At 40.3% G+C, this 25,942-nt stretch overlaps 1 protein-coding gene across 1 annotated transcript; it reads right to left on the reverse strand.

Moving 5' to 3' along the window:
* Positions 1-16,184: 16,184 nt before the first annotated feature.
* LOC139286906 (tripartite motif-containing protein 14) lies at positions 16,185-22,074 on the reverse strand. The gene is made up of 7 exons (XM_070907844.1): positions 21,825-22,074; positions 19,566-20,512; positions 19,334-19,429; positions 18,625-18,873; positions 18,483-18,505; positions 17,428-17,582; positions 16,185-17,254 (listed from the first exon to the last, which is right to left on the reverse strand). Exons 1-7 carry the CDS (start codon positions 22,072-22,074, stop codon positions 16,710-16,712), a joined length of 2,265 nt encoding a protein of 754 aa, XP_070763945.1. The 3' UTR covers positions 16,185-16,709.
* Between the last annotated feature and the right edge of the window lie 3,868 nt (positions 22,075-25,942).

Genomic DNA, 25,942 nt, shown 5'->3' on the forward strand with positions numbered 1-25,942 from the left:
TAGGGCCAGTGTGAACAGGGGAGGTGATTACAGCAAGCAAAACCTCTTTCAATGTACACGAGGACTTTAAGACAGACTTGAAAAATAGTGAACCTATCCTTACATAGGAAATATTTTTGTGAAGTTTTACACAATGAATATGATGAACAAAATATGACAGCAATGTGAGAAAATGAGCTGTGGATTTTAAGAATTTAACACAGTGGCAGGCATCAATCACTGAGTAATCTTCTTCTACACAAAGGTGATGGCTTTAATGTGTTATTCCCTGTCAAAAATATACAATGGCTCTGAGGTACAAAACATCCTGTACATACCTGTGTGTATATATATATAGATTTCTGTGCATACCTGTGCATATATAGATTAATTGTATACTTATATACTGTATTCTCGATTCTCATTTAAGCCAATCCAATGAAGCACCTTTAAAGCATATATTACCAGGCACTATTATTGAGAGTTATGGTCCTTGTTCTTTCTTTTTATCTATCTATGTATTCAGAAAACAAACGAACAGTTGGTGGAATAAGCTGCTCCTGCGTCCTGAACATCTGCCTGGTATTTCATCATCAGGCCTTTCTTAATTTTGCAGAACAGTTACAGTTTAACAGCCTCCTATTTCCACATTTTGTTTTCAGAGCCTGAGTGGAAAAAGGCAAGGGTTTTTTTTGGATTAAAGTGTCTTTGTAACAGCATCAAGGATCCCCGTGCAGGTGCTAATAAAACAAGCTCCTCAGCTTCGAGCAGAGGTGCTGAATTAGTGTTGGAGGAAGGACCTCTGAGGATTTGCTGGCAGAAGCAGAATGAATAGTGTGGGAGGGGAAAGGTTCACGGAGGCTGGCAGCAGGATGGAGTAGCACACATTAAATAGAACAGCTTTATGGTAACACGCTGTACACACATTCCTGAAAGGATCTTTGAAAGAACAGACTCACTGACACAAAACAGACTCAACAGAGTGATCAGGTGTGATGTAGATGTTACAGTAATATCTCCAAGTATTCATAATATAGCCAAGTCTAGGTATTACCAAGGAAGTCCACTTCCAGTAATAGTTTACATTTATACTTTTAAATGTCTATTTTTACACACCAGACGGGCCATGCTGTTAATTATCAATCTCAGTCATGGGAATAACCTATGAAAGGATATGTACATCTGAAATCTGGACATGGTCATGTTTCAGTAGCATTTTCACCTGCATGATTACGACACCCATCCTTTAGTGGTTTATCAGGATATTGGATATTCAAGGGAAACAGTGACATTTGAGAGGGGCGGATAATGGCAGTGGGTGGATGTCGCAGATGAATGGCAGGCAGGGGGCAATTTGGTGAGAGATAGGAAGGGTAGGAGGTTGGGTAGACTGGCATGAGAAGAGCAAGGATATGTGGACACATTCTGAGGGAGAAGACATTCATTCAACCTGTAGTTATACAGGGTGGTCCTATAAGATCAGCTCACTCTCTTTCGCATGGAAACCCTGTGCAACAGTTAAACAAACATAAAGCTTACAAGACTGCAAATGAAGAATGAGGATAACATGGAGAAATGGTAAAAAAAAAGAAAAAGAAAAAAGGAAGAGAGGCAAAACACATGGCCTGTTTTCCTGGAAGTGCTTCATAAATGTATACTGAGGAGTGCAGGTCTCTTCTGACTGACAGAGATGGCCGACATACATACATACATTCCTGTACAAGTCACAGTGGCGAGCTCTAAAAATTCTCCTGATGTGAGTCAGAGTGCTGTGATACAAAACATCTAAAGACTGAAGTGTTGATGGTGGAGCGGGCATGTGAATTATATCAAGATTATTATGGTTCGGGAGGAAAGACACGAGGGGTTGAGACAGTAATGTTTTCACTTTCATTTTGTTTATTTTGACATTTTTCAATTCGTAACCATATTCAGCCTGCAGACACAGCAACGTGCACATGTGCTGTTTGAGCAATGAACGAGAAAATATGGGCCTCTAAGAAAGGGGCTGGTATGTGGGAGGCATGTGTGCTTTGTCTTCACCCACACTGAAACCTGTCAAACAAACAACGCTCTTCTTCCACCCCCAACCTGCAGCAACCAATCGGGTTTCAGTATCACAAAACTCAATTTTTTGCTTCTTGCCCAGTCTTTCTCAAATGAGATTGTCTGGAACAAGGTGCTTGATTACTGTGGATGAAGAGAGCTATTAAAACCTCACGTACTCTCATAGGTTTGAGATCCGAGTGACTTTTGTCTTGTCGTTAACCTTTTCCAAATAATACAAATGATTGTCCTTTCAGATTCTTTATGAGAAGTCGCAGATCAACTCCACCTTGGTATCACCAAGGTCTTGTTATCAGCTCCCTTACAGACATCCAAACCTCTTCAGCTAATCGTGTTAGACAGCCCTCTAGGCATTAGTCTTAAATTCTCCTGCTGTGCTTCATCTCACTTCATGTCTAATGATTCCAGGGTGTTTTTAAAGCATGAGCTATCTCTCGCACATGGTAATCATATGGCCTTATAAATGTATTAAAAATCTTATCCCTTTAATCCTCCCTTGCCTCAAGAAAGCAGGATATGCAGTTTAAGTGCAAGATTGTGATATTTGTTTCATTTTAAGGAATGGATTATTTAGGCTTGTAGCCAGCGGGCTGAGAAAACTGAAACCAGTCATCACAACAGGAAGACTGTGGGAAATCGAGGACAGGACAGTGACTTCCTGGAAAAGAGCAAGAATCAGCCAATACTGTCCACGGCCAATAATGCCAGGTGAAAGGATGTGTTGAAGCAGACACTATACAACAGGAAGAAGACAGGTGAAGTCCCCCGGGGGATAAAGCTTTCTGTTCTCTAGAGGAAACATTGTCCAAAATGGTTGATATCCATAAAGTTCACTTTATCAAGAGTACAACAGCCCCCTTCTGTCACATGTCAATACAAAGGTGGTGGTTGGAGAGATGGAGTGGGGAGGAGGGTGCATGACGAGCAGCCGTCAGCTGAGGTCTGGCTGTTAATTTATCAGTAAGAATCTCCAGTGAGGCGCAGCTTTAGCCCAACAGTTGTTCGAAATTGGAAGGAGGCAAAGGTCAAGTACTATTTAAAAGCAGTCCACTCTCCCCTCCACTCTGTCTGCATGCAGGCTTATTGACCCTCCTCCACCAGACTGGACAAATGTACAGCCTGTTAATCATTCCCTTGGCTCATCATTTACTTTGAGATTAATCATTATTTTCTCTATCCGATGCTGGAGAGAATTAGAGAACTCACAAATCCAATAATAATTAGGACACAAACTGAATTACCTTTCCACTGAATAACTTCCACAAAAAGTGAATCATAAGAGACAAGAAAACAGAGCAATGTCTTTGTGGTACACAATCGAGGCGTTACACTTTATAGGTCTAAAGAGGTCTGCATCCTAAACACTGCATACAGATTACATAGTTGGGTATATTCAAAAACATTAAACAAATGGAAATAGTCTTTTGATATGAAGGAGCTCTCAGAGGCTTTGGCACATTGTGCTGCTACGTGGGATCCAACTAAATATTTAGCACCTAAGCTGCTCTTCTTATGGGCACAATGGTGTCCCTTCTTTCAAGTATAATTAAATTTCATCTTTGCCTCAGCCAAGGGCTATTTTGAGAACCTGGTTCTTATTTAATCCAAGCAGGAGAAAATCATTAACGCAAACAAAGGCTTAATTCAGATTTTTACCTCACAGCTTTGACATGAGGCAGAGTAGTTGACTCAAAAGGAGCCAAATCAGATTTTATATGACGCATGAAACATAAACGTTTCACGAGCTCAAAGATGTCCCAGGGGTTCCCATGTAGGAAAATGTAAGCTTTAATATAAGGTGCCAACAGGTCTCAGCTAGAGCAAATGCAAATAACTTCATTAAAAGCAGATTAATTCTAATTAATTCTGGTTTGACATTAAAAGAGGTGTTGACTGCGACATCAGCTGACTGGATGCACAAAACAAAACTGTAACACCAACAGCGTTTGAACCTTTTAAACCAATAGATGCAAGTGTAATTGATCAAAACTACTCCTATAAACAACCACATCTATTTGATATAATACTGCAGATGATATAAATCCAGGGCTGCACAGGATTTCCCTCTGGATCAACACAATCTTCACCCTCTAGCATGAATGTATGACTCCCTGCACGCGGCTGCATATGCTATATTTCATCATTAAGGAATAAAGCTGATCAATGTAAGAGGTATATAATTTCCTAGCAGATGTGGGCTAGCTTCTTCCCTCTATCCATGAACACTGCAGATAGATAATCTAACACACTGCAGCATGCACAGAAACTGAGTACTCTTTAAATATTTTATAAAGACACTTTTGTTTTGCTAGTACAACACAGACTCGGAGGGTTTAATGAGATATTTATAAGGTGTATGAAAAGGTAACATTCAGATTTTTTTTAGACAACTGCATGTACCCACAATATGACTTCCATCTGTGTCTAATAGCCAAGAATTTAAATTGTATGGCTGAGAATCACAGCGTAAATCATGATATGATATGATCATGATATGACAATATTTTCCTTAAGTTGACAGTGGTGTCACTAGACAGGCAATTCTGCAATATCTCACAAGAAAAAAATTAAAAAGGCTAAAGTATTAGCAAGCATATTAGTGAATTAACCTATACTGTATGTACCGGTATACATTGCATAATGAAATGTTCAGTTTTGAAATGTCTCAACAACTGTTGAATGGATTATCATATCATCATATCATTATTATTATTATCATAATATTTAGTACATATTTTCATGTCCCCTTCAGAATAAATGTTAGTAGCTTTGGTGAATCCTTAACTTTTCATCTAGCGCCACCATCAGGTCAAATTTTTATTTTACCTGCCAAACTAATGACATTCCCATCAGCATCAGCTGTACTTTGTGTTTAGTGCTGATTTGCTGTTAGCACGCTAAAACACGAAACTATGACGGTAAACATTACACCTGTTAACCATCAACATGTTAACATTGTTACTGTGAGCGTGTTAGCATCCTGATGTTAGCATTTAGTTCAAAGCACCACTGTGCCTACAGCTTTACACCATTCCCTAACCCTGACCTAACTTACCTTCACGCTGCCTTTAACTCCTACTCTCACCCAAGTAAAGAGCAGATAATCGGTGGCTTGGCCTGGCCTTTAAAGAGCCGCTAACATAGCTGCAGACTCTTGTTAACACACGCACACACACACACACACACACACACACACACACACAGACTCAGGCACAACATGAATACATAATTTCAATATCAAAGCTATTATCTGTTAAAAGGTTGAACTTTCAACAAGCAAATGAGCTTAGAGAGACAACGTATGCAGGAAAGGAAATTAATACTGTACCTCTGCTTCAGTAATGCAACGTAAATGACTGCAATGCTAGTGCTATTAGTCTTGCAAGCATATAATTTTGTTATTAATACATAGTAAAATGTGCAAAAAGTTGGGTGAGCATTCCTATGGAAACCCAGTATTCATGTTAAATTATGTTTTGCCCTATAAATATGCCTTCATAAACCATTACACCAATTTCTATCCCTAACCTAATGTACATTTCAGCTGCCTTTAACTCCCACTCTCACCCAAGCAACGAGCACATACTCAGTGGCAAATAACTGGTTCCACTAGTCTTCCCTATAGTCACTAATTAGCAACCCATCCGGTATGAGAAACCTTTCTTGAATTATGTTCCTTGGCCTTGGTGCGTGAGTGTAACAGGGCAGGTAGGTCTACAGGGTCATCAGGGGGGTACCCTCTCAATAACTGGTGTTTGTTGAGTTGGGCCCACAACACAGAGAAGGCTCAGTGTGTTCCACCCCCCACCCCACCACCCACGCTCCTCTGCTGCCAACTCAAAGCTTATTCCTCTCAATTTTCATACGTCATTTCCCATGTTACTGTCAGCTCCATAAAATACACAACACGCTTTGTTTCTAAACACAAGACAAGATCTGGTCTTCGATTAGTGGTGGCTATCCCCCAAGAGACTGTGAGCTGTTTTCCTCCATCTACTCTCATTTTCCAGTCCCTCCCTGCCTTTACTTGGCCCACATCAAACCTATTCAAAATTGCTTGCTGCCTTGTTGATTTGTTCACCCTCACGAACAAACAAAATCCCATCTTGTTTCCTTTTTGCATTCAGTGAGTTTACTTCCTCAGCACTTGGTCGTGTCTCCAGGTGTATTACTCTTGACACAAACTTTATTTTACACCCTGACAGAATGTGCTGAAGTGAAGCTATACCTGGACGTAAAGGACATGTTCCCTGCCTATCCATTTACTAAGATTTCAGCATCTTGAACTGTGGCCCACAGGGAGATGTAAGTGTGTGGTAGAATGTGAAAAATAGATTACAAAGGCACCAACTTGGTGCCAAAGATAAAGGGGGAAGATTTTAAGTTTTTGGGCCGAATCTCTGGCAAGAGAGAGATTAGAGAATGAAAAATTTGCTCCTCAAACAAATGTCATGAGTAAAGTTTGTGTTGCTTTAGCACCAGGTCCATCTATTCCCTTGATATCTAGCTGAGAGTAGTTTAGACAACCTCAGCTCATCAAAGACGTTCTCATGTTAAGGCACACATTGATTTGTCCCGTATCCTGCTGACCGGCCGGTCGTTGCGTCGATGAGAAGAGAGAGGACTGAGAGTACTGTATCTTTCTTTCCGCTGCACAGGAGGTGAAATGAGACCTTAGCTGACACTTGAAGTCTGTGCTCTGCTTGGCGAAAATATGACAGCTCTCTGGCAAGCGCATAATCGCCACAGGGGACGGGGGTCACGTTCCCTCCAACGACCCCCCCCCCCCCCCCCATTGTCATAATTTCCCCATGTACTTTGTTCTGTGTTTACTGAACATCCAACATGTAGCTGCTGGTTAAAGAGAAATACATAGCATTTGTTTTTGCCAAGCTCTTATACGGACTGTGTTCCAGGTGTGTGTGCAATTGGATACGAACAGGAGCCAGACTGACTGGTGAGACGATTGTTTTGATTGAGTCAGACTGTCTATATAAGGAGCCAAGCCGACCTGCTGATTCTGGTGTGGCCTCAATACCTCAGGTCGTATGAGCACAGGCACAGCTTCATTTCCCAAATCAGCAACAATGACCATTAATGCTTTATTCTAATTTGCTGACAGCTGTTCCTTATGTGTCTATGTACATATACAGTATATACTGTATATATATACCCCCCCCCCCCGCCTTGCGCTTTCAATCAAGATTTCGCCGTTGCTCTCCAGGGACACAGAAGGACTGCCGACATGTTCTCACACACAAAGTCAATGTGATCAGCTCCTTCAAAATGTTATTTTTATTAGGCCAGCGATATCTTTAACGTCAAATAGCTAAAACCATATTTGGAAATAATTCTGAGTTTCTATAAACCTAGATGAATATTTCCCATATTTTCATTTTTCAGTTAAGGTATGCTAAATAGATTTTCAAATGCTTTCTTCTGTGACTGTCTAAACTTAAAGCGAGACACACAGTAACTGTTGGAAAATTCAGACCTGTATCAAGAAATAACGTAGCATGTAGAAACATTTGAAAAAATTTCAAGTTTCAAGTTTATCAGCATTTTGGTTCCAATGTCGTTTGATGTCGATGTCGATGGTCAGTTGGTCACCATTTTAATCCAGCCTGAAATATCGTAACAACTATTGCTGAGATATTGTGCAGACATTCATGTTTCCCAGAGGACGAATCCTACTGACTTCAGTGATCCTCCGACTTGACCTCTAGCACTACCATGAGGTTGACATACAGTATGTGGTTTTGAGTGAATATCTTAGCAACAAGTTGGACTAGTAGTGGATGGATGGCCATGAAATGTATTACAAGCGTTCATGTTGCCCTCAGTATAAATTGTTGGTGATCCCTCATATAGCGCCATCATCAGGTCACAATTTTAATTTGTCAAATACTTTGCTTTATGACCAAATTTCTGCAAATTAATGACAATCCCATCAGCCTCAGCTGTACTTTATGTTTTGTGCTAATTAACAAACGTTAGCATGCTTAAACACAAAACTAAGATGTGAACATGGGACACATTGTACGTTCTAAATACCAGCATGTTAACATTGCCATTGTGAGCATGTTATCATGCTGATGTTAGCACTTAGCTAACCTAGCATGGCTGTAGTCATGTTCTGTACTGAAATGTACCAAAAAGACAATATGGAGAGTCAGTTTTTCTTGGCAAAATACCTGCTTGCTGCTGTTTTTATTTCATTGTTTATGCAGAGCAGTACTTACAGTACTTACAGTAATTACATTTACAGCGCCTACACTGGAAGATAGAACACTTCTCTTTTTGTGATTTAGGTTGTTAAGATAAGTGTTTTGTTTGAAAAGTTCTATGTGAAGTATATTATTTTTTACATAAGATATCCTGCTTAATGCATTGTTAAAGCCCTCATGGTACTTCAATGACCATTGTGGCTAACACCACCTACACACTTACCTTGTAACAAAGCAGACAAAACTTTCTGATGTCTGCAAAATGACTGAAATCTGGAAACATTATTGGCATAAAGTTTGATGTTATTACATAAACGTATCCTTTGTAAAGCATCCAGTGAGGTGATTTTTAGTCATGCTCAAGTGAAATGAGGATGTAAATGAAAGGCAGGGATGGAGGGGAGTGTATTCAGGTGTGACCAGCCCCAGGGACACAGATGTTATTCACATTTCGCCATGAGACTGAATTTGAGATGTGAATAAATCACTCACGTCAGCAAAAGCTCGGGGGAGACAAATTACAGTGTGAGAGGAAGATAGGGAGAGTGAACAGTGTGAATTCATAATGGGCAAAAAGAAAGTTCAAGTGAAAAAGGAGAGAAATAGCAAGAGCAGTGAAGATTTTAATGAGCATGCTTCATTAGTGGGATTTGAGATGAGATCATATTTCAAGGTTTTTTCTCATCAAAGACAATGAAAACACTTATACAATAATGATTTGTAGCTTTTGTAGACACCAAGACCGGAGATGCCCTGACTGCATTATGGGCATTGATAATAACAGTGTTCATAAAAACAGCAATAACATCATGATTCATATCGAATATTCATCAGTGAAAGAAAAACATTCCAGACTGCTGAAAGTGAGCCCAGGAAGAAGGCGGCGGGAAATGGAAATGTGGGATGATTACAGAGAGGATGCAATACTTTGCACCAAAAAGGCCTGATTGCACGGGCAGAATTCACGGTCTCAGGCCTGGTTGTCACATCTCCTGGTCACAAAGCTGCTGTGTGTGGAAATGCCAAACGTTCACAATAGTTCAGCGCATGTGCATCTGCTTGGGGTTAAGAGCTCTCCTGGCTGACATTTTGATGGTGTCGGTGGAAGATGAATTTGATGACACATCTCCCGGACTCACCATTAAGGCTTCTGTTCTCATATAATAAATCAATGTTAATTGTCTTGATTGGCAAGGCAATATACTTATTTGCTTTCTTGCTGAAAACAAGGTCAGAGGATAGATACCACTCTCATCTGTCTGCTAAACATGAAGCTACAGCCTGTCTGTTATCTTAGCTTAGCATAAAGGCTGGAAACAGGGGGAAATAGCTATCCTGGCTTTGCCTGAAGGTAACAAAATCCACCTGCGAGCGCCTCTAAAGCTCACTGATGGACAATCCATACAAAACATAAAAGGTAAAAACAACAGTTTGAACATACGGATTAAACAAACAAGATAGAATGTGTTAATTAATGTTTTTTTTTTCTTTTCTCTTGCTATGTTTATTGTGACCACTATCCACCTAAATAGGCAAATTCCTTGTATGTGAAAACCTACTTGGCAATAAATCCATTTCTGATTCTGATTCTTTAAACAGTATCTCGTCTCTCCTTCTCTATGATGGCCAGCATTTCACTGTGAGTGTGGCCGGAATAACTATGAATACGTGGTCGGACAATACATCATACAAACTAGTTCTTTTCTAGCATAACCTGACCCTGATAGGTGCTGATACGTTAACGGCGCACAGAACCAGGCTAGCTGTTTCCCCCTGTTTTCAGTCTTTATGCTAAGCTAAGCTAACCAGCTGTAGCTTCATATTTAGCAGACAAATATGACAGTGGCATCAATCTTCTCATCTAACACTCAGAAAATGTCCAACTATTCATATTCCTATATCTGAGTGTCATACAATAGTGTGAGGTTCTTATTTTACCAGCAACAAGAAATATTTTAACTCTCACTCACACACACACACACACACACACACACACACACACACACACAGGTGCACTGACATGAGTACTGTATGTGTGTTTGTGTGGGAGAAGCTATATATGAAGAGGGTCACAGGGGTCTATGGCTTTGAGAAATAATGAACTGAGAGACTGTGAAACCCTGCTCTGAGTTGCACATGAGCACAATGGAAAGAGACAAAACAATCAACTATCACTGTGTGTGTGTGTGTGTGTGTGTGTGTGTGTGTGTGTGTGTGTGTGAAGTTAAAAGATTAAAAAACACAAGAAAGCTCTGTCTCTGGTGATTGTGTGTGCACTGAGCAACCTGCAACCGTGGCCAGAACAAGACACAACCTCAGAGGTGAAAGCAGAGAGATCAAGAACCCCAACTGTGTCTGTCTGGAAAGTGAAGTTTCAGGATGATTAGAGCCAAGAAGTGGTTCAGTTCATCTCTGCAAATACTGTTTCATTAAATCCTATAAAAAGGCCATAAGGGAGTCACACAAAAACAGCTAAGAGGAGCCAAAAAGTTTAGAAATAAGCACAGATGGTTTGAAAGAAAATCTGGTAGTCTCTTTATTGACTGGCAGTTCAATTAAGCGTATCTGAATTACCCTCATGGAATAAACCCAACACATTGGGCACTCCAAACAAAGACAATAATCTTTAATACTAGTCACTGTAGATCTTCTTTGCATAATATGAGGATTCTTTTTAAAAATAAAGTCACAGAAAGAATGGAAGGAATCACAGGAAGTGATTAAAAAACTATATGGATCTATGACTCCAGCAGTGGAGGGGGCACTATGTAAGCTTGAAACCCATCTTCCAAGTAGTGTAGAGGTTTATCACTTTTGCTATATATATAAATAGTTTTTCCCAATTTCAAAAGAAAAGTGTTCAGTGCTTACTATCAGAGGCTATACGCTGCTTTATTCAACCTTTCAAACTATTTTGCCTTCCTTCATCAGGAATGTTGCCTCTAGTTTCCTTATATACAGTTCATTGATCAGCCTTGTGACTTAAGGAAAATAAATATATAGGAATTTAGAAGGTATGTTTTGTCAAAGAGAGTGGGAGATTCAGAGAACTTGCATTTCAGATTTCTAAGTTTGGCACTTTAAGCCCAAGAGGGTTCAAAAAGAGACTATGAAGCCATTTTTGTTGAATCCACTGTATTATGTTTGCTCTCAAAGCACAGGGATGTTTTGAGAAAAATAGATAATTAAGTTAAAGGTTGAATGTGTGCAGAATTTGTTTGCTTATTTAATTTGCTGCTTGTATTGAAAAATTGAGATTCATCATTCAACCTTTCATCCACTGATGGTGAAAAATGATCTTCTTAAAAGTTTGGTTGCAGTATTGTATGTTTTTGTATTTGTGGCCATAGAGAAGAGTTCTGCAATGTGTTTTAGTTTTGATGGAGTTCACAATGGTTTGCATCCTCAAGGTTAGAAATAATCAGAGGCTATAGGCAGCAGGGTGTAACTAAGAAAACCATCGAGGGTACAGCATGTAGGGCTCACCCGCTCACGAGAGAAAAAAATCCCTTTTTTTAACATGTCCTTCAACGAGACACTGAATCCCAGCTGCATCCTGAGGCACTGTTAGCCACTGACCCTGCACTCTGACCTTCCTGCAGAGGGGCCAAGTGAAAAGAGCAGCAGGGCAGACAAATAAATAAATAATGCTAAACACACTGCAGATATTCTGGGAGGGGGAGTATAGTATGTGGTGTGGAGGAGGAGACAGACAAGCACCATACAGCTGACAATATAGAGTGTTTGAAAAAGATGCTGCTGATATTCCCTCCTAATCCTAATGTGCTGACATGTTAATGGTTTAAGGGCAATGGTATTAAATAACAGCCAGGGACAGACAATTGGACAGAGAACATAGTTGTCTGTCATTCAGGTGTTCAAATTAAGATAATATAAGGCTTTATTGATCCCCAGAGGGGAAAGTACAGATAAATAGAGAAAGTAAAAAATAAATAATAAGGGGCCTATAAAACTAAAATAATAGTAGTAAAAATAGAAACTATACAAGAACAATTAAGGACAAAATCACAAGGCAAAAGTGACAGTGGTGCGATCCAGCAGTCCAACTGATTATTTCAGATTACACTGTGCTTGATCGGCGCGCTTTAATTTATTTTCATGCATTTAGACATTCTACATTCCCACTTTAATCACATGAGACTGAACAATCGCACAGACAGATGTGAGATTTGTGTTTCATCAAATTGGATTTTATCAATTCAGCGCTGGCTGACGGACAGATACAGAGATAGACTCGCTCATGAAAGTCATGAGGCGTTTTTCTGTGGAGCAGTCCAGAGTAAATTGATTTGCCTGGGGAAAAGGTGAAGGAAAAGAACAGGCACGTCACTCAACAATGGGCCCATCACTTCTTCTGTCTCAGATTTCCATGGACCGCGCCAAGCCTGGCAGGTGACTGGGTCAGACACGTGAGACTCCCCGCTCACCTGAGCTCACCAACTGTTGCCATGCCAACAGAAGATATGGCCACAAGGCATGACGGGTGTGTGCATAGATTGTGCCAAGCCCTGGTAATACTTGCATAGGCACAGTACTTGTGTTTCCCAAACTAAACTGAGTAAAATCCATCCTCCGTATCTACATTTTGTGAGAGGTGCAAATCACATTTATTTAGGCTTAAAGTATTCAGATGGTTTTCTAAGGCTTTTTAAAAAGAGATCCAACCAGATCTGTTTTCGGAAATCTTTGGTTGTTCTAAGATGACAAAGAGTTTTTCATATAGCCATCAACAAGCAAAAAAATCTATAAGATAGCAGCTTTGTTAATTTAATACAGAACTATGACACAGAAGTGCTTTAGATATCTGAGGGCCTGTCAATGTCTCTACAGTGAAATTAAAGTGATGTTCCACCAAAAATAAGTCTTTTTATCTATCAACGACTCTTCATCTGTAGGCTTGAAAGGTAAAATACACTGCTTAAACCACATTTGCCGTCTTTATCGAAGGAACGTGTCACTCAAATATAACATGATGGGTGTTTCTAATCATTTTTGAACAAGAATTAAGTTCTATGGCACGAGCTATATCAAGCTTTGGCCATGCTTTGGCAATACTTGTTTGTGGGATAAAAGCATCGCTAGTTCTGTTTTTCCATAAATAATTGTTGACAATACAAAAGGATAAATAACTAGAATTACTTTTGTATGAAGAAAATACAGATGGAGCAGCTGTGCTTTGCTGATAGGATACTAATGCATGTCCATCTCTCATTTTAGAGGGGTTTGTAGAAAAACCCCATGTGTAAACTTTAGGACTTAAGTATAAATAAATAGTTAAAAAAAAAAAATAAAAAAAAGGCTGGCAACTGCTGTATATCTCAAAGAAGATAGTAGCAGCATGTTTGTTATGCATGAGCAGCAACATCTCTGCTGCCTGTTGACAAGCTGCTAAAGTGGAGTGCGAGCTGATTTCTGCCCTCTCTGGAGGAGGCTGTTGTCCTGTCATACTGCTAATGAGTATATGCCTTCTAATGAGCACAAACTCAAATTAGCATATATCCAATTACTTCATAGCTCAAGTTCCAGGCTCTATTCAACTAGTATGTTGTGGGAGCAGATGATTACTTAAATGGCATAAATGCTTGATTTCAACTATGCTTGATGCATGCTCTCGGTGTTGCTAGAGAAATTAAGCTAACACCGTCTTTCTGGTTAATTAGTATATGGGGTAATCAACTGTCATCTTTTTCTTTGTAAAGACATTAAGTGAGCATCTGGATTTTTCAAAGATTTTTGGGTCATTATTTTCCGGAATATCGGATGCTCTGTGACTGTAAAGGTAATACATGAAAGGCACAAAATAGCTTGTTGGTCTACCAGAAATGCAACATTTTGCACGCCGAAATGGACTTCTCGTGACTCAAATCAGTGGGTTTGACTGATCTTGACCCAGGAGGTAAAGGTTGACTCGGGGCAGATTTTCCTGTGGAAGAATGCAAATTGAATTGGCTACCGTCCCCAGCCCAGGAGCAACAGCAATCTGTGCAGCACAGCCACTATTAGATCCACGAAACACAGAAAAAGAGGTTTTAATGTTCAGGGGCCTACATCAAATGCTGCAATATATCAAAGTGAACTTGGAATTGCTTAACCTCTGAGCAATCTAACACAAGGTCAACGACAAGTCAAAAAAGGCTATAACTAAAGTGACATTTTGTGGTGTGAAGAAGACTGTCTAAGAGGAAGGCTTGCTGCCAACCTTCTGTTTGAGAACGTCTGACCTCTGTAATTTCATGTCATTCCACTTTCCGCCCTGACAACAATGATGACAGATAAAAGCATGCAATCTAAAGGAGAGTGCTGACTAGGAAAGCTTTGCAAATGAGACCCACTTTGATCCTCTTAATGTACTGCTTCAGTATGAATCGACTGGAGAAGAAAGGCATTCCCTGCACGAACAAATGAGATTAATGTAAGACTGATCTCAATAGTTGGATGAGTTTAGATTCCCTCTAATTAAGTATTGATTTTAAAAGCAAATAGCACCCTCTATTGCCTTGACATCTGTTTATTTACTTTTGATAACACCAGTGGAAAGAAACAATATATATCAGTGATCAAGACATTATTTCCCCAGAAGCTTACTGTTATCTTAATTCAAAGGCTTTTCAGGTGCAAGGCAAGGCCACATCCTCCAAGTAATTTATCACTGTACATTGCCATGCCACTGACATGGTCACTTAGGTATTTGATTGTTTGAATATGCATATGCTACCTGCACAAATATCTGAGTGCAGGTAGCACAGCAGCCAGACGTAGGTAGGGGTATCCTATTATGCGAGGACATTTTGACAAGTAGATACTTGGGCTCTCTCATGGGATCACTAATGAAGACCCTGTCCCTTGTTATAGAGATGCCCCATTAGTCACCAATGTAGCTGTCTAAAGCGCTCAATGCTTCATCACGCACATTTTATTCCTTAATAACGATGTGACACATTGTTCCCTGCCAACATACTATAAGCCCTTACCTCATTTAATTTAGTGGTAACAAGTCTGGGAAAGAGCCTGGCTGAGTTTGAGAGACTATTGGGTGGACAGGGAGAGGATAATTTAATTATCCTGACTGTTAAAACCTCCTTCTCTCTCCCTCTCAGACATGTCTTGCATCCTGCCTTCATGTGCCAGCTGGGGAAGAGAGAAATAAGGCAAAACCCACAGAGGATTTCTGACTACCTTTTGATCATGTGGCTGCAAGTGTGAAATTGTTGCCATGGTTGACTGGTGCACCTGCGTGGATTCAAGTTTCTCAAGTGTCTGAAATTATGCCAAATAAAAGTCTGTCAGAAGAGGAAGCAGAAATATGAGAAATTAGTTGTTAAACTATGAACAAATAATTGCAGGTGTTGATTAGACCTTGCTCTTTACAAATCTCTATTCCCCTGAGCTCTTGTACAAGCTCAATTAAGACTTTCATTCAATCCCTTTCAAAAGTACTTAAAGTACTTTTACTACCGTCGATCCTGAGGATTTTAAGCACCTCAATTATCCAACAAGTTTGAATCAACCTTGATCCATGGCCAGCTGTCCCTTAACCACTGGCATGTTAGCGCTCTACCAATCATCCAGAGGTTTATGGGAACACCACTTTGATCCCTCTCAATGACGTCAACCACACAGACCCCCAGTCAGAATAAATGAGCCTCAGAGTTGAGCAAGGAGGGCAATTTAACAACAGTAGCAATCTGTGACGCGAGAAGGAGTTTGTGCCAAGGGCAGTGTTTGTTGTCGGTAAAGCTCACATGCTGTGGGGGCAGTGAGAGTTCAGAGTTAGCACACCAACTGCCACCTGTTGAGGGGAAACACGCCACCCACTCACACACCTGTGTTTCTATTTAAAACGCAAATAGGAAGTATGAAGGCAAGACGTGATGCGGGTTTTACTTTGCTTTTTAAAACATTTCATTTTATTACTGTAAAAAGACAATGGCTCACTATAGGAGCAAAGAGGTGTCAAAGATGAGATATAAAGTACATGTTCAATACACATACACATATTCAAAATGGAAATATGATACAAATCAACTTTCTTTGACCTGCACTGATAACTCTGTCTCCTATGTAAAGACATGTTAATTTGTTCATTAACAATCTAAAATCCAAAACATAAAAATGAAAATCCTGATACCAAAAATATGCTGTTTGGAATGTGGCATGTATAATGTAATGAACAGCATTTCTGGCATGGTACAATTTCTGTACTATCAAATGATATAAAAATACATTTAGGGAGTTTGCAAAAGTATAGCATTATATACAGTGCATGACAGAAGCATCATTTTTACAAGAATTTTACGAATTGGCACATTTTTAATGATGAAATTGTTTGAACATATAAAAAAAAGGCACAGCACTTTCATGTACTCTGTACATTTTCAGCAGAAACGACACGCCAGGGTTAGGTTAATGCATGGTTTATGACTGGAACAGATCACAGATGGCCAGGTGTGTTTTAGACACAGACAAGGCTGGGTAAAGAGGACCAGTAAACCTGTGCTCGTAGGAATGCATTAAAGCTAGACCGCCCCCTGGTGTCACATTAAAGAATGATAAAATCCCTCCTTCAAAGTCGAGGAACACTCCTACCCTCTGCAGCCCGTCTGCATCCACTGGAACCGCCACCTTGTTATGCAGAGCTTCCAGCTTCCTTCTGTCACAGGCCAGGCACCAGGAGTACGAGTTGAAGCCCAGACGAGAGCTGTCCTTTTGGCCTTTCCTCTCTATCTGACCCTCACACAGCCCCACCTTCCAGCGGCCTTCATTCACAGACACGTTCACCTCCCAGTACCAGCGACCCTCCTCCAGGGCACCGGAGGCCAGGACCTGCGGGTAGGAGCTGAAGCGAGCCTCGAGCTCTGTGTAGGGCTGCTGGGCTTCACTGTAGATCACCCTCCTGTTGTTATCAGACAGCTGCAGCTTGGGATGGGCTGTATCTGCATCCAAGCACGGGATGGTACCATCTGTATGCAGGAAAGGAAATTAAGATGCTGATTTAGAAGAGAGGATTAAGACTAATTGAATATGCCACCTTTGGGCCTACAGGATACATTTAGTCCTTTGGTTTAATTAGCTGTGATTCATCAGTGAGTGGAAAGTAAACAGGTGTTTGTATTAAAAAAAGCACTCGTCTCACAGAGCAGTCTGTAGAGGTCTCTGTCTTTGCCTGGCGTAGTGATGACGACAGTGTCCAGCCGTTTCTCGGTCCACCTCTGCAGACATTTCAGCCGGGCCCGATCCACTTCCTCTGGAGCCTCGAACTGGTCCACACAGCTCCCCATGTTACTAGTCCTGGTGAAGAGGAGCAGAGTGAGTAGTGTAGTGGGAAAATACAACAGAGAGCAAAAAGAAAACTATTACATTTGTTTTTCCTGAAAAAAGGACGCTCAAAAACCATTCTCACGTTATACATCTATTCTGTTATTATTAATATGCCTGTCAACAAAAAAATCCATTTATTTCTTTTGAGCTGTGCATAACCTAGCTAAGGGCAGCAGAAATGTTGTCTTGTTCATAAAAATGTAGGTGTTTTTTTCCATATGTATTTGAGCAGTCTCAAACAGAGACAACATTAAAGAGTTGGTTCACCAAAATTGCAAAAAAACCAAAAACACATTACATCTCATTACAAAGAAACATATATTTTCACTTGCCTCAAGTGGTGTCCAGCAATGCACATAGTTTTGTTTAAGATGTAAGTTGAAAGTCATTTCGTTTGTACTCAGAGCACTACATCAGTGTACCCACTACTCTGGATAATCCACAGAACACATGGTCAACAGATTTCATAGGGACTATCTCTATGGAAGGAAGTAGTTCCAGGTAAAAGTGCTCTGTGGATTACTCAGAGGAACAGAGGCACTGAATTTTTTAAATGTAATTCCTCAATGCTGTCAGCCTCAAAAAGAAAATTCAATTCATCTCCACTGTATTGGGAATGGAGGCAGAGACAGATGTCTCAAAAGCTTGACACATAAAATCAAATCTATCTGCATGGCTAGACACCACGAGGCAAGTGAAAAAATGTTTCTTTGTAATAAGGCTGAATTGAACCTTTAGGACTTTCATAAAATGTTCATACAGGATGTCTACCGAAGCTATGCTTTGTTGGCAGCACATTTAGCTATTGACAAGTTCAACAAATTACTGCTTTGCATGCCACTAGGTGGAAGTTGAGAGGAAATCACTTACAGTTGGGCTATCTTGCTGTATTCCTGTCATGCGAGAAAGAAGAAAAAGACATTTCCTTTTGTAAATTTTCATAAGCCAACAGTAGCTCTTATAGTTTACCAACAAACAAACAAGAAGGTTCTTCTCTTGAGATCCAACACACCATAATGAAGGCCTGTTCCTGTATGCGTTTGTCTCCCTTGGCATCAGCCAGCCCCTCCAGGGTGAAGAGGCCTTGCTGGATGGACTGCAGGGAGCTCCGGAGGCGGCCGAGTTTCTCCTCTAGTCCCCCTAGAACCCTGTTCTCCTCCTTCGTCACATGCTGAAGAGCTGATTGCTCCTCCTGCTCCAGGGCCTCTCTGATGGCTCCATACTGCTGCTGCACCCCTGCTCGCGCCTCACTTAAAACTACCTGAACAGACATAATGTAAATTAACGTCATGTAATGCAATACTCCTACCAGGCTCTTCTCATTGCAGTTACAGGACTCCTATATTATTATTGGTCTACTGTGCAATCAACAGAAAAGAAATGTGAAAAATTTGAATTCATTTGTTTTCACAAGCAATATGTGCGGTGGCCGACAAGGGCAAGGGAGGACAAGTCTGATATGAAACAGTGTGCATGACAATAGAAATGTGTTATCCATTTGTAGCTAATAATATCTGCTTACCAACAAAACTAAAATCTCAATACAATGCTACAGCTTCATTATGTATACTGTAACTTTTTTTCTTTCAAAACAAGCAGATTAGTCTGCATAGCAGTAAAAACATGTTCATCACCTAAGAAAAAATCTTGTCTTGTGATTCTAAGCAATTAATCTAAATACATGAATGACTTAGTGAGAACTATAGAGTTAAATATCTTACTCTGAAGGTCTCTTTCTTCTGTGTGAGTTCAGTCACTCTGTTCTTCACTTGCTCTTCAGTCTCCTGCAGCTGCTTGATTTCTTCCTTCAGACTGCCCTGGGGGAAAATGTGCACAGAGATTATAAAAAAAAAAAAAAAAAAAAAAAAAAAAGCACTTATTTATTGTATTGTTTATGTTTACATCTATCTCCACAATTATCGTGTATCTACAGAATATAAAGTCACCACTAACCCTGAGCTCTCGCTCTGCCTCCCTGATGCTGATGCAGACGTGGTCGCGGTGCGAGCCTATGACAGTACACACCGTGCACACACACACTCCACACTGCCGACAATAGATACGGTTTATCTCTTGGTGCTCCTGGCACCTCCAGGGAGACATGTCCTCCATGGGAGGGACCAGGGTGTGATTCTGGAAGACAGGGGAGTCCAGGTGGGGACGCAGGTGCTCTGTGCACATGGAAGCTCCACACACCAGACAGGTTTTCACAGCAGACTGATATCCAGTTTTGGGGCAATAATGGCAGGTCACGGGGCTGACATTTTTGCTCTCTGACCTGGGTAAGATGCCAACACGACTTGGGGATGCTGAAGCAGTGGCAGGATGTTTGGTGGATATCGGAGGAGACCTGCTGACATGGTGTACTGGAGACTTATCTTTACCTGGAGATGAGACCCCAGGAAAGGAATCAGAGTTGGCAGGTGAGGCATGAATTCCTGTCACTTGTGTATCTTTCTTGGGGGTAGCATAAGGAGGTGAATCACATATATCTACTTCATCTGAGCTGTCAGAGTCATCTAAAGAGACGATTTCTGCTGATTTACGCTGGTTCTGGTGGATTGAGATGTCATGTGGCACATCACTTGCAGGTACTGCCTTGCTGTCAGAGTTGTAACTGGAGGATGTGCCATCACCACGCTCAGACTGTGTAGATTCTGGGTGTACTGCTTTCTTGGACGTCTCCACACTAGTCGACTGCCCAAGTTTATCTGAGAGGGAAGTGGTGGGAGTCTCTGTGTCATTGGACCGCTCACGGGGAGATGCCACAGTTGATCGCTTTAAGTCAGGTTGCTCTGATACAGGTGTGCTGGCCTTTCTCTTCCCAAGAAGCCGGCTGGTGAGTGAGGGCCTCCCCAATATCGTGTCAAATATGTTTTGTTCATTATTACTGGATGTGCCTTTAGAAATAGAATACAAACAAAGCAAAACCGGTCAAAGGGACGCTTGACATAGCACTTTTACATCAATACTTCACAGACACACCTGCAGGTTGCCTTCTGCCCAGCACAACTTTTACTGCTCCACTTTAGGTAATTCAAGCAGTGACTATCTAGTTTGTTTGCACTCCTGTGAGTTATTGTGTTGTAAGCTCACTTTGAAAAGCCACTGAGTTGGTGGCCTGCCATGACTGAATGAATGTAACTGATAGAAAAAACACTTCATTTTACTGATGACATTTGACAAAGAAACTGTATTTACTGTGGTTTGGTCATGTCGTGGCCGATCTCTGATCCACTTAATAAGGTCATTATCAACACAGATACTGATCCTGGATATCAGATTGGTATTCAATTTAAAGTAAATGTCAGTGCAATTGTGATTTAAAGCATCTGCTTGATTCCCATCAGTCATAAGCAGTGAAATACAAATGATTTAATGTGGAAAGGGGAAAATACTAAATAAATCATGACGCTTTATTACAAACACAGGAAAACTGCATGAACACATACTTGTGACTCTCAAACTTTGGCCTCAAAATGATGATTAGATTAAGCATCTTGACCCCTGACATTACTACCATTAAAGTACACAAGAGCCAATGCTTTTTAAAAGACATTTTAAAGATGTGATTTTACATCCTTTTGCGGAAAACGTTAAGAACGTGGATGGAATGGCATTTTCCGGTCTATTTTTTTACGCTTTTTTATTAGGGTACCAGAAATACAAATAATCAAATAGCTAGCTATAGCATTAGCAACCACCTAAAATAACGTTATATCGTTACAATAATTAAGCACTAGCATGTTAAACGGGAACATGCCGATGTTTCGGTTTAAGGAGAGACCCTGTTAACTGGCGACTTTCAGCAGAATGCGTCTGTTGTTGTCGTAGTTACGACAGCTGTTGAAAGGAACTTGCTCTCTTGCGGTTTTTAACAAATTCCGTAACATCGAGCAACGTTCAAATGAGACACGTTTCCTCAAACAAGACTCGGTGTGTTTTGATGAAAAAATAAAAAAATCTATTGCTGCCGTAACTACGACAACAACCGATGCATTCGGCTGAAAGTCGCCAGTTAACAGTGTCACTCGTTACACCGAAACACCAGTTTTAATATCTAACGTTAGCTAGCTATCCAATGGGTGCCTTACGTTAATGTATCAACGTTAGCCGGCGTTAACCTCCACGTGTATCCGGCACCTTCATAAACTGTTGTTTTTAACCGCCGAGTTTCATTCCCAACGTTAACCCAGTTAGTCTGAACTCTACCTGCAGTGCTGCGGGGCTGAGCACCACGACTGTTAGGGGCCGTCCGTATCAACTTGCAATCAAACGGCAGAGTCTGGTACACTGTTTTACACCTCCATTCCGGACAATGGTACGGCCCGTTCGGGGTAACACTCCACAAGTCTCCAATACATCGTTGGCAGAACCGGTGGTTACATTTCAGAGTGACGGGGTCCCCTGTCAGCTCGTCGCACAGAGGACACCTCGCCGGAGTGTCCAGTGACGCTCCCATTTTGTTTTGGCAGATGTTTGGTTTCTGTTTCCGCAATGACAACCTGCAGAGGCGGGGCTACATTTTTGAAATCCGCTCCCCCTCCCGGAAATGCATCTCTTAAAGGTACAGTCCATGGATTTATAACCAGTATTTAGATCAGTTATCAACGCCACACTATAAAAAATATTCCATTACGAAAATACTATTTAAGTAAGAGCACAGAAGTATTGGCAACAAATACAACAAAAAAAATAAAGTGCTGCTTTAAATACTTGCTGGTACTATAGTTTAATCCATGCATCATCATATATAAATTGCTCATAGTGTAAAATAATAATCTGAAACTACTAATTACTACTACAACAACTACTAATTGTTGCTTTAAAAAATGTAGTGTAGTAAAGACCACAATATTTCCCTCTGAAGTGAAGTTGCATAAAATGGAAATACTCAAGTAAAGTACACCTCAAAGTTATACCTTTAAGTTATACCTTTATCATTCGTAGTAACTCTAATCCTCAAAATTGTACAGAGTAAATGCACTTTCCTTGGCATAATATATGTAATAGATATAATATAATAAATAATAAATATAACACATCTATGGTACAGAGTCCTGGTACACTCCAGTCAGTTTCAGCCATCATTGGTTTTGTGATATGTGATTAGTTGACTTATTAATTTCAGAGATCTGCCAGAAAACCAATGAATTGCATTGGTGTTTTCACAATAAAGTTGTTTTTCACAATAATGTCCCAAGTGCTGCTGGTATTTTCATCATCTTTTTGCAAGCACCTTTGCCAGAGCTGAACTACCTCCTAAAATTTTCCCAAGTAGCCTTTTGTATCACGACTCATCAACTAAGACACTCTATTTTACATGTACTAATTGTGATTTAAAACAAAATTGTGCAACTGTTTCTAGCATGAAAGGGCTGATAACTAACAATTAACCTGCCAATGAAATTGCAAGTCAAAATACTGCAGTCTTTTTGTGCACTCTCTCGTTGTGCTGCAATGAAATGCAATAAAATAGAATGAAGTTATTTCACCCCCTGGTTACCTCAAATGATTCCCATGAGGACCATGAACCACACACATCTTCTAACTATTCTTTTCTTTTTCTGATGACAAAGTCATCTGAGCTTCATGAAATAGGTTGTTGTTGTTATGCCCTAAAGCATCAGCTGCAAACAATAATGGCTAAATGTGGTATTTTCCCACATGTTTCTCTCTCCACAACATTCTTTTCTTTGTGGCGGTCTCGACATGTGACTTGGATAAAAAAGCTATTGTGACTTGTGAGTGAGAGGTTAATCTTTCATAATCTCAACGAACTTCTATCTTTCAAATAAACTGTGTTCTTACTTGTGTTGTCTGGAAATATTTGGTGAGAGTTGTGGCCTATTACCTGACAGCTATATTTACATTTTGTGCTCTGACTTTTGAATGTGATTATGGAAATTGAAGGTTAGCATTAAAATAAAAATAAATCATGTTTTATTGCGATGGAATTACTTGAAATTACTTTTAAATCCAAAGAGCAGAACTACTTTTCCTCTCAAAGCTGCAATTTTAAATTAAACAGTTTCAAAGCTTTCAGACTGTGGCCACATCCAGTGACCCGTCTTGCATTATAAAAGCACTCATCAAGCGATAAAATCTTCTGGCTCTTTGGCTTTTTTTCCCCCTCAAACACATTTTGAGTATTGTGCACCAACTTGTTATGTAATATAACCCTAACCCTTAATTTAGGCTATATATAGTTTTATTTCTAATAAACAATCATGATAAGAATGTTGTAATCAACAAATATATCCATTCACCAAAACCTACAAGTACTTTGTGTTTTGTGACCAGTTGTTTTATTTCCCACTATATCCTGTACCTTCTAAAACAGAGGGAGTACACCTGGCAAAGTTTGTATTTTTATATAATTTTTTGTCCTTTTGCAGCGTCCTTCTCAACAAACCAAAGTCATAACTGTCAAATGTCCCTCACAGTGGCCCTATAAAGGGGTACTCCAGCAATGTTTTATTGCACTTCCATAAAGTTGGGGGACAGATTTTTAAAAAAGAATAGTCAAAATTGATTAAGCAGAGGCTGAGATATCCTGACTTTTTTAGTTCCTAGTATGGGTCAAACTCCAAAAACACCATATCCTACATTTCCCACAACTCAATAGTGTCTCTCATTAAACCTTCCCTGGCTATGCCCAGGTCTTTAAAACCTCACATTCTGGGACTGTAATGCAGGGCTTCTGTTATAAATCTGAAATGTTCTCAGACTTTACAAAGTTCCCTCCAGTGCCACAGAAGAAATTACAGTAAACAACTGTTTTCACAGGCTGAGTAGCACTGACCATAATATTAATCTAATCTTCATGCGTAACATTGATGGAGTGGCCCTATAACAATAATTTTGTCAAAATGAACAAAAAAAGCACAACAGTGTTTTACAGTGAAAATCTTTATTAAGTGTTCATATATTCTTAAAGGAATCTATTTAATTGCTCTAAGTTAACCTCCCTCTCCATATTTGCTAATTGTTGGTATCTATAGAATATCTATTTACACAGGAACATATCCACAGGTGAGGCGGGGACAGGCCTTACTGATCCATTACCACTAGAGTTCACTCCTCAGGCACACCAGTCACTGTACAGAATACGCCATCATGTTACCCTGTATGTCCCAACAAAACAAAGCGAGTCAAAGAGAGAGAAACAGAAAGAGAGAGCCGGAGACAAAGACAGAGACGGACAGATTTAGCTACACAACAGGACAATTGTGTGTGAGGCTGGCATATTGGTTCACTAGCCCAACAAACACAACACACTCACACCGACACTCACGTATGTGCATGCACTCACACTCACTCACACACACACACCCACGGACTTCCCTGCACACACATACAGAAGCACACTCACACAGCAGCTACGAGTCCTGCAGCACACAGTCCTAATAGCCCCCATCACAGTGTAGATACCACAGACTAGAAAATATTAGACTTCTTCTCAAACTGAAGCGCTGTGCAAAGTTAGCTAGCAGGGCATTGAATGGAAATAGGTAAAATTCCTAGGACATCTTTAATATTCACTGTACATACTTTGTAATACAAGTTTTTTTCTCTTTTGGGTGATAATATTCTTATAAAATAGTCTTAAATATCTTTTTTTCTAGTAAATGAGGAGGAACAAAGGGGCATATGAGCAAAAGAAGAAACTGAAACTTTCATTTCATTGTCAAACCTTACATATGAAACACAATAGATTTACATCAACCCGATATTATCTGAAAATGAGCCGTTTCTTCTTTTCACAAATAAAACATGACACACATTCTGACGGTGGTACACACGGCTAATTGTTAACATAGTTTAATACTTGTAATTACAGAGTTTGTTGATGTTTTGTTTGAATGTACTGTGTGTGCATGTGTTACAGAGTTGTGTTTGTGCGTATGAGTGAGGTGGTGTGTGTGTGTGTGTGTGTGTGTGTGTGTGTGTGTGTGTGTGTGTGTGTGTGTGTGTTGTGTCTGTGCTCGTACTGCAAGTGTACAATGTCAACCCTGTGCCTTCTCAGGTAGGTAGTGGGTAGTCCATATACATCTCAATGGAATAACAGTCTCTGCCCCTGCCATGGTCTATGCGATGTTGTGCAAGGGTTAGCTCTGTAGACACACTGGGATAAAAGTGTGTTGGGCTCCATGTAAGTGCTGGGGATGATGATTTAGGGACTGCAAGCAAGATGGGTGGACTTCAAGGGTAGGTTACACTGGGTTTTTGGCAGGTAGATGTGAAAGGCAGGCTGGCTGGTTCCATATCATTCCTCTCCTTCACAGACCTGGATGGCCTCCCTCCTTTAAGCTGATGTTGAGGGACTG

Source organism: Enoplosus armatus, chromosome 6 (assembly GCF_043641665.1).
Source record: "Enoplosus armatus isolate fEnoArm2 chromosome 6, fEnoArm2.hap1, whole genome shotgun sequence".
Lineage (NCBI taxonomy): Eukaryota > Metazoa > Chordata > Actinopteri > Centrarchiformes > Enoplosidae > Enoplosus > Enoplosus armatus.

What these genes read in the sequence shown, in the direction of transcription:
- LOC139286906 (XM_070907844.1), bottom strand. Translation starts at nt 22,074, where the DNA reads ATGGGAGCGTCACTGGACACTCCGGCGAGGTGTCCTCTGTGCGACGAG. An exon ending in TCAGCCCCGCAGCACTGCAG is followed by an intron (nt 20,513 to 21,824) that starts GTAGAGTTCAGA and finishes CTATTTCTAAAG; the next exon opens with GCACATCCAGTAATAATGAA. An exon ending in AGGAACAGGCCTTCATTATG is followed by an intron (nt 18,506 to 18,624) that starts GTGTGTTGGATC and finishes CTCGCATGACAG; the next exon opens with GAATACAGCAAGATAGCCCA.